Below are 9,510 nucleotides of genomic sequence, written 5' to 3' on the forward strand. Positions count from 1 at the left end.
ATGTGACACATTCAGGTTTTGCCTTAACATATTCATTATGCCATGCCATGCTCCACAAACTTTCAACATGTTAGAATGGTGAAAATCGTAGTAAAAGAAAGTCAGTCCGATATTTTTTCTAAGCTAGCTAATGACTTTTGTACTACCAGTATGGCCTTCGGCAACTTTGGCTGGTTGCAGGTTTTCCATTTCTTCTAGTGAAGTCAATGGCAGCTATGAGGTGATATTAGTGGAAGGTAAAAAGATTACCTAAGAGAAGAAACAAAAATGAAAGGAACTTAACATATGAAAACCTATAGGGCTATAAAATTCTCAGAAACTATAGGAAAATCAATCATATTAACTTGGTTGGTTGAAATTTTAAGGTAAATGTAAATGCTAATTGATATAGCATTCAATTTTCGGCGCAAGTTTTGAGTTATTCCACCCGTGTGGTGTGTATGGTAAGTGGTAACAGCTAGAAAAGAAGACAAAACACTGGGTAACGGGTAGGTGGAGACAGAAGAAGGAAAAACACCTAGTAACTTCTCGAGCAGCAGAAAAACTGAAAAGTCATTATCTAGATTTAATACATGCATGGTTCGTTCGATAGATGATTTTTTCTTTATTGGGTGCCCTACGAGAAAGACGTGTTCAATTGAGTAACCACCAAAATGAGGGAATCATTTGTTAGCATGAATTACCACAAACGAAGAAAAAAAGGTTCATGGTTGGATTCGACCAATTGACTTCGACTGATCAGTACAGTTATCTGCTGTACACTTGTGTGTGGTCATCCCCTTATGTCCCTGCTGGTCGCGGCAAACTGGAACTTTCCTAGGCACAAAAATCCAACCAATAATAAAAAAGGCGTATGTTTCTCCAGCTCCTTGGTTCCACCACATTCCGAGGAGAATCAATCGTTAGTGTCTCCAAACTCAAGAACTGAGAAAATCACAATCTTAATTCCTTCCATCATTCTTCCCAAAATAGAAGAATGAGTTGGTTTTGGTCGTATTTGACGGTTGTTTTGCTAGTATTTCATCCGCCCATATGCAAATCTTCACTCACAGCTGATCTTTTTGAGAATTGGTGCAAACAACATGGGAAGACTTATCCTTCTGAGGAAGAAAAACAGTACAGACTCAGAGTCTTTGAAGACAACTATGACTATGTTACAAAACATAACAGTTTGGCAAATTCCACATACACCCTCTCCCTCAACGCCTTTGCCGATCTCACTCACCATGAGTTCAAAGCTAAGTATTTGGGTTTCTCGGCTTCTGCCGATGGTTTGATTAGATTGAATCGTGGGTCATCATCAATTGGAGCTTCTGGTGCTGTTGGTAAATATGATATCCCTTCATCCCTGGATTGGAGGAATAAAGGAACTGTCACCAATGTCAAAGACCAGGGAAGCTGTGGTATGTGATTGTTTCTTCTTGTATAGTTTTTTCTTTCCCATATATCCAGAGTTGTGTTCATCTTATCATGATCTTGTTGAGATACAAAGTTTCAGTCTTTATCTCTTTATCTAAAATTATGGGGTTGTTTGAAGATGGTATGCTTATGTTTTTTTTTTTTTTTCAATTTACTAGTCTATGCACGGTACCTTTGGCTTCATTTGGTATTTGATTTGTTGATCACCTGTACTTAGTTTGTTGGTCGAAGTCTGTGTATATGCGGAGAGCGGTTAGCCTTTTCCAGAATGATGAAAAAGACGAAGTAGTAATCTAGATCTAAGTAGCAACTAAACAAACAAATCTAGTATGAAAGAAGTGGACGGAAGTGACCCAAGTAGCAACTCTGTAGGAATTGTCAGAGTAACTCCTGATCTGTACCTCAAGCTTTTCAGCAAAGTTTTATTCTTTGTCTAGAAATTTGGAACTTCATTTGGCTGGTGAAAAAATTTAACTGGGTATTGCACTGATGGTGACTGAGAGCTTTCTCTGAATTCGGATCTTGAATTCCATGTCTTCTGATTCTTGAGAAGTTTTGGCTAGAAAAATGTACATAAAGTAGTAGTAGCTTCAATTTCCATTTTTAGAATTTGTGATTAAGGATGAGAATTTCTGCCTTATCTTTTGATTTTTACTTGAGGGAACTCCAATTGATCTTCTTACCTATCAACTGCCATAGTCCTGCTCACTTCTTAGTTATGTTATTTAGGTGCATGTTGGGCATTTTCAGCTACCGGTGCAATTGAAGGTATCAATGAGATTGTCACTGGATCTTTAGTAAGCCTGTCTGAACAGGAGTTAATTGACTGTGATAGATCTTATAACAATGGCTGCAATGGTGGACTCATGGACTATACCTATGAATTTGTTGTAAAAAATGGTGGAATTGACACTGAACAGGATTACCCTTTTAAAGGTCGGGACGGGACATGCAACAGTAACAAGGTTTCTAGTTTCTGCATTCTATCTGATCTTGAGTTTAGAATTTCTCATACATCTTCTGACATCCAAAGCTAGCTTGACAACCAGTTGTTATTCACCATTTCAGTTGAAAAGACGTGTTGTGAGTATAGATGGTTACATAGATGTACCACCAAATAATGAGCAAGAGCTTCTACAAGCTGTAGCAGCACAACCTGTGAGTGTTGGGATATGTGGCAGTGAAAGAGGATTTCAGTTATACTCTGGGGTTGGTGCTTCTATCAAATTCCATCACATTTTACTAAATTCCAGGTGAAACCAAATTATAATCTGTTCTAAAACTATGTTGCAGGGGATATTTACAGGGCCATGCTCTACCTCTTTGGACCATGCTGTTTTGATTGTTGGTTATGATTCTAAAAATGGCGCGGATTACTGGATCGTGAAGAATTCGTGGGGAACAAGTTGGGGAATAAATGGTTATATTCACATAATTCGAAATTCTGGCAATTCAGCAGGTGTATGTGGGATTAACATGATGGCATCCTATCCTACTAAAAGTAGCCTCAATCCTCCACCATCCCCTCCTCCAGGTCCCACAAAATGTAGCCTCTTCTCCTCCTGCCCTGCAGGTGAAACCTGCTGCTGTTCAATGGAATTTCTGGGTTTATGCTTGTCATGGAAGTGTTGTGATCTGGAATCTGCTGTCTGCTGTAAGGACCGTCTTCACTGTTGCCCTCATGATTATCCAATTTGTGACACCAAAAGGAATTTGTGTCTCAGGGTACGTTTTAAATTCTTCATATCCACTTGCTTAAAATGAGTACAAGTGTCCTGGCTTAGCATCCACTAATGCAGAAAAGGCAACACTGTCATCCATATAGAATCCGGTTGATGAGGCCTTGAATTCATTAGCAGCAGAATGCTAGAAAATTAAAGGCTTGGAGAGAGTTTTTTGAACTTTTCTCAATGGATGAACAAGTCTGCTTAGCTATTGTGGATCATTAACTTGAGATTCTCAAGTTTTGCTCCATAACTCATTCCCAGATCGACGTCATCCGGTTCATTATTCAATTATGTCATTGCAACCCATTTCATTTAGTTGATATCTTTAAGTACAGTTGAAGCTACTTTGTTGTGCAACTGTCGCACCCTTTGGTAGCATAGACATTGATTACACTTCTGTGCTTTTCGATGTCTCCTGGCCTTATCAAATGTTCATACTTGTGATAAAATCCTGTCCCTTTCTTTACTGCCACCATAATCATTGGTACTGACACTTTTTGATTGCTCTAAGTTTACCTTCTTCATTGCATTTGTTCAATAGAAGCAGCTTTATCATGCTGTAAAGCAGCTTCCATCTTATTTGCAATGCCTGACATGATTACTCGCTGCAGTTTTATTCTTTGATTTATCTGACAGAGGTGTAAATGTGATTGCAGAGAATGGGGAATTCCACGTTAGTTAAACAGCTCAAGAATGGAGGCCGTTCCGGAAAATTTGGTGATTGGAGTTCCCTCTTTGCGAACTAGAAGTAGTCTAATAGTGCCTTCTTGTAGCATGTATCAGTACCAGATATAAGCTTTTCATAAATGTGTACTGAATTACTTTGAAGTTACATAATGTTTTACATACTGAAGTATAGCTGTATTTACCACTGAATCTTGAGTAGAGTTGGTGCTCGTCATTCGTTGCACCTCATATAAGAAGCTCCTGATTTCACTCTGGTACTGTAAAAAAGAATGGATTTCATCCGAGAGATTTGAGTTTAGTTTGTTGGGAGCTTCATCTGTGTATAATCTTATTGCCTTGAAATGCATCTGCTTCTCCTACTGATGTCGTACGCTGCCAACACAAGGCATCTGGCTTTGGTTGTCAATACGTTTTATTTACAGGATATTAATATGTTTAAGATCGAGTGTGGTATCTTTGGCAATGACAAGAATGTCTGGGATCTGTAACGTAATTATCATTCCTTAATCTTTTCTTCTTGTGATAGGTATTGATGAGGTCTTTAAAGGAGCATTTTGATAGGCCTTATGCCACTAGATAAGGAATTTTCCTGCATTTCACCAGCAACTTCCAAGTTTAAACCAATTGTGTTCCTGGGATGAATGGTGCTAACACGTCTGCCACAACTTTTCTGCATCTTCCAATCTGTTCTACTGTCCGGGAAGCTGTTGCTTCGTCATAAACAAACCCTCACGCTAAACAATTTTGAACAATCTGTCTTTAAGTCAGGAGAGGAGTTGGCATAGCCCCTTTTTATGCACAACAAATCTCCCAGTTTGCTAAACCATGTGCATGCTACGTAACTTTTGGGATCTCTCTTAAGCAGTTTAAATTGTAGAGCTACAATACGGGAACGTGCACACCCAGAAAACCTTCAAAGTGAATAAATACCAGTCAGAAATGGTGATATCTCCAGGACAAAAGAATAATAATGTTCCATGGATCTATCTCCTGAATCTTTATTGGAAAAAGAGACGCACACAATACTGGGACGACAAGGGAACACCATGAAGGACCACGACCTGCAAATAAAATTCCCACCTACACCTTCACAGAGGATGATTTCGACGAGCACACTGTAGTAGTATCAGTTTGAAATTATTGCACAAGAAATCTGCTTAGCTCCAATAAAATGATAGATGGTTCCACCACGACATTGTGCGCAACAGAAGGAGCTCTATTGCGCTGAAAAGTTCCACCATGGCATCTGCTAGTTCCACGACGCTGTGTGTGGAAGCTCTGTTGTGACAAATGTTCTCCACATTTCCAACAGAAACCTCAGACGATTTGAAAGAGTGTTTGAAGACTCAGCATGTTGAAAGACCAATGTTATTACAGATTACAGAACAGAAAATCTGAGGCACAACCGTTCTAAGCAATAGAGCCATATATAAAAAGCCTCCAAAAGGGGCAAACAAAAAAGGTGAAACCATCAGAAGCATAATAAAAAAGGGAACATCAAGCTTGACTGCTGCAGAATTCCTAAATAAATAAATGAGTGCAAATGCTTCGTATGCTTTGAGAAAAAGTCTCAAAAAGTCAGGAGTTCCAAGATTTATAGCAACTAGATTTTCCACACTTAAAGGTCACAGCAAACTTTTTCTCGAATACTCAATCACACAGGCCAGAGCATAATATAATTGTAAAACAAAGCTCAACTGCCTTTGTCATATCACCGTCACTTGCACCAATTGCATGTAAAATGTTTCTAAACAAAATTAGCACAACATACTGGCATAAATCAACAGCAATAATACTAGAAAATCACCTTGGAATGTCCTATCTCCTCGATCATCTCACTCATCACAATCAACAAAAAGCTACCATCAATCACTACTTGTGCTTATCATAAGAAAAGATCCCACAATAGGCACAGAGAACAAACTTTAGGATTCCTTCAAACCATCTCATCCACTTCCATCATGTATTGAAATTCTAGTTACTCTATTTCCTGTATTCTTCACTTGCTCCCCTGCTAGACTACTCAAAACATGCAATATATTAAGAAGAATTAAATTGCCAATCAGCAGTTCCTCATGAAATTCATGATTACAAGACGCCACTAGCTATCGCATATCACACAGACTCAGTACCACAATCCAAAGACATGTTGATTAGATACAAACCAAGCAAACAATCCAAGATAGTTGTTACCAGGGGGAAAAAATCCCAGCTTTACTCTGGGGAAGAAAAAAGGATAAAGTTTCTCAAGTTCTTTTCTGCTTATTATTATTATTAGTATTATTCTATCATCTTACGGTTTCGACTCATATTCATTTACTATGTTGCATTGCATTAATCTGATTAGCTAAAGAAAAAAATTTGAAAGCTGCCCATTATAGTAATTCAGCATCCATCTATCAACATTTACAAAATCCATAACATATAATTCTTCATAATAATCGTATAAAGTTCGACATTTTCAAGATGATGGAAAAACGTCCTTTACCGCAGAAGCCGCGGTTAAATAATTCAAAGTATTCCTCAAAGTCTCCTTCTCCCTCTTCAATCTCGTGGCCGTGTCCTCCAACTCCAGCAACGCCTGCTGCTCCCTGGGAGCCCCTTCAAACGTCGACCCCACAAAAAACGAAAACGGCGTCGGAAACAGATTCCTCCGCAAATCTTGGACCTCCTTTTCGGGCTTCCCGTTCAGCCTGTTGGATAAACGTATCACATCTTTCATGTAAGTCTCGACTTCGTTAGCTAAGGAGTTCAAGTCTTCGTCCCCATTGGCCGACGGGCGGTCCTCCAGCCACGTCACCTCGGCGACCAAATATGGTTTAGTCCGAAGCAGTTTCGTTACCCGGAACCTTTCTTGGCCTTTACAGATCAAGAAAAACCGGTCGTCGACGAGACGCTCGTGTTTGACGACCTCCCCGACGCAGCCCACGTCGGCGGTGCCGGTGGCGGCATCGGCGTAAATCACGCCGAAACGGAGGTCAGTCTGAAGGAGGGTATGCATCATGATCCTGTAGCGGAACTCGAAGATCTGAAGAGGGAGGATTGCGCCGGGAAAGAGGACGAGAGGGAGAGGGAAGAGCGGGAGCTCGACAACGTCGTCGGATTTGGGGGAGTTGGTGTGATGTTTCTCGGAGAATGAGGAGGCAGAGCAGCGGAGGAGATTGGGTCTGCGCCGCCACTGGCGGTGGTGAAGTGGCGGTGGTGCTGATGGGGAAGAAACGAAGGGTTTAAGGGGATGGTTTAAGTGGGAATTAGCAGGGGGGTTTAAGTGGGATTTGCTTGGGATTATTGAAGAAGAAGTGGATGGCAAGATTTGAGGCAGAGCCATATTGGAAATATATTGTTGCAAGCTAAGCTTTTTTTTTCTTCCTATCAAAAGAAAAGAAGTAAAAAAGAGGAACAAAAGTTAGAAAATGAGAAAAGAAGAAGGCATGGAAATAGAATTGCGACGAGAATAATAGTAGGAGTAGTAATTAGGAGAAGAAAAATTGTTGATTGGCATAGTAGGAGTAGTAGCAGTACTGAGTAGTTAGTGACTGAGCTCAGAGTTCAGAGCCTCAGACAACAAAGAAAAAAAAGGGAATGAGAAGAGCATAAAAACTGTGGCTTTAATCTAATCAAATGCAGAAAGGTGATGATGGTGGAATTGAGGTATTGAGTGGGAGCTGAGATATGGGGTGGGGAAAATAATAAGGGATAATTTCAGAAACCTACCTTGAAGTTTGTTTTAATATCACTCAGCTCCCTTTAAATTTTTAAAAATCTCACTTATCTCCATTATCAACTTGATAAGACTAAATATTCCTATCAAATGTCATAAATTAACAACATTACCATTGCTCTTAATAACTATTTAACCAAAAAATCAAAACAAAATAAGATTTTAAAAGCAAAAAATGTAAATTAAAAAAATTGCTAGTTAATAATGGTCCATATTTCTTTACATTGAAGTCATGGTAGAATAGCAAAGGATATGAATAAATTAAATTTAATCAAGATCAACCACTTAGGAGGATTTTAGAGAGTAAATAACACCTTAAAAATTTCATGCACAGTTACAATTAAGGAAGTCAGGAAATTTTTTGGAAAATTATGTTTTAATTCATGGTGTAGTTTAAGTTATATTGAAAATTAAAATAATCTCGTCATACGTGTGAATTTTTCAATGTATAAATTTTACTTTTATTCCACTACAACTAAAATAAATAGTTTATATCAAGAAATTTACACCTTATAAAAATTTAACCTTGTTTTATTTTTTGTTGTTGTTATAAATTATATAAGTAGGATAATATAAGGGTAGTATTGAAACAAAGTTTTATTGTTCTTCTATTTTCTCCAAAGGAGTTAAAATGTTACAAGAAATGTCAATCTAATAAAGGTAAGTGAGATTTTAAAAACTTCAGGTGTGATATTACAAGAAACCTGAGGGGAGGTTTCTGAAATTATCCCTAATAATAATGCGAGGGGAGAATACGAACAAGGGAGTTGAGATTTTGTGTTGTGGTGGGGTATTTCTGGGCTGTGGTTTAGAAGATTACACGTGGAAATTATATTTATCCGGACCTTGTGGGGCACGTGCAATTTTAATTGGACATTTTGAAAATTTTCTTTTTTATTATTATTAATAATTTATCATAAGAGGAGAACTGGAAAAAACGCTGCACTAATGAGAATGAATGTTTGGAGTATTCAGTTTTTTTTTTTTTTTTTTCTGCGAGGGAAGAGAACATGATTCAGAAGTGAATGGTTTGGAAGGTTTGGCCTGTCCATTGACTCGAGAGTTCATTTCCGTCATTTTCCTCAACCTTCTCAAGTCAAAAAAAAAAATCTAAGCAGATTTGTGTTCAGATATTTGCAGCTCTTCATTTCATGGGGCAGGGAAGAAATGCAAAAACTTGCTTGGTGGAGATTTCACTCGTAAATTTATGGTTTTGCAAACTTCAAAGTGGCATAAATTCCACTAATAAGATAGGGATGTGGAATGGGGATCCACAGACGTCGCATATAACTATGACTCACTAAAGAGGTGAATAAGATAGATTGAATGCTGCATTATTTATTTATTTCGTAAATATTATTTTACTTGTATTATAAATATATTTTTCAATCAATTTTTACCTTCTCAATTAAATCAGTACTTTTTTTTTACTTCACATGTATCAATCACATTCCAAAAATACTGCAACATTATTCAAAATAGTAATTTTTTTTCCAAACAATCATTTATACAAACGCGTATGTTTCCAAGAGTTTATTCCTTCTCTTATTTATTTATTCATTATTATTAATATTTTTTGTCAAAAGTTTATTCCTTCTCAAGAAGTTATCAGGCTTCTTTAACCATTTGGACTAACGGGCTTGCAGCAGCCTGGGCTTGGACAGGAGTTCTGTCCGATACTTTTCCGGCACTTAGTTTAGTTGGACGGCTCACCGTAACCGAATATGGTGGCAGTAGTTAGCCCACTACTTTCACATCAATGGGCTGTTCCAAGTCCTGGGCTTCCATGCCCTATCCGCGGCCCTGTGACAAAGACCCGTGAGTCGTGACGAAGATGACAAGTTGTCCGTGTCCCACAAAGATGACAAACTGTCGCTGATTTAACTGGCAATGACGATATTAATGAAACAGTTGATGAGGTCATTCAATTTTTTTCCTAGCCCTCTTATTTTCCCT

The 9,510-nt window shown here is 38.3% G+C and overlaps 2 protein-coding genes across 2 annotated transcripts; one reads left to right on the top strand and one right to left on the bottom strand.

The window, feature by feature from the left end:
- Positions 1–813: 813 nt before the first annotated feature.
- Positions 814–4,196, top strand: LOC113748793 (low-temperature-induced cysteine proteinase-like). Its single transcript, XM_027292343.1, has 5 exons — positions 814–1,403; positions 2,149–2,384; positions 2,488–2,628; positions 2,713–3,144; positions 3,803–4,196. The coding sequence occupies exons 1-5, from the start codon at positions 977–979 to the stop codon at positions 3,890–3,892; spliced, it is 1,326 nt and encodes a 441-aa protein (XP_027148144.1). The 5' UTR covers positions 814–976; the 3' UTR covers positions 3,893–4,196.
- Positions 4,197–4,752: 556 nt separating this feature from the next.
- LOC113748795 (lon protease 2-like) lies at positions 4,753–7,451 on the bottom strand. Its single transcript, XM_027292344.1, has 3 exons — positions 6,322–7,451; positions 5,976–5,981; positions 4,753–5,729 (listed from the first exon to the last, which is right to left on the bottom strand). Exons 1-3 carry the CDS (start codon positions 7,159–7,161, stop codon positions 5,706–5,708), a joined length of 870 nt encoding a protein of 289 aa, XP_027148145.1. The 5' UTR covers positions 7,162–7,451; the 3' UTR covers positions 4,753–5,705.
- Positions 7,452–9,510: the final 2,059 nt, after the last annotated feature.

The sequence above is a fragment of the Coffea eugenioides genome, chromosome 10 (genome assembly GCF_003713205.1).
Source record: "Coffea eugenioides isolate CCC68of chromosome 10, Ceug_1.0, whole genome shotgun sequence".
In the NCBI taxonomy this organism is placed as follows: Eukaryota; Viridiplantae; Streptophyta; class Magnoliopsida; order Gentianales; family Rubiaceae; genus Coffea; species Coffea eugenioides.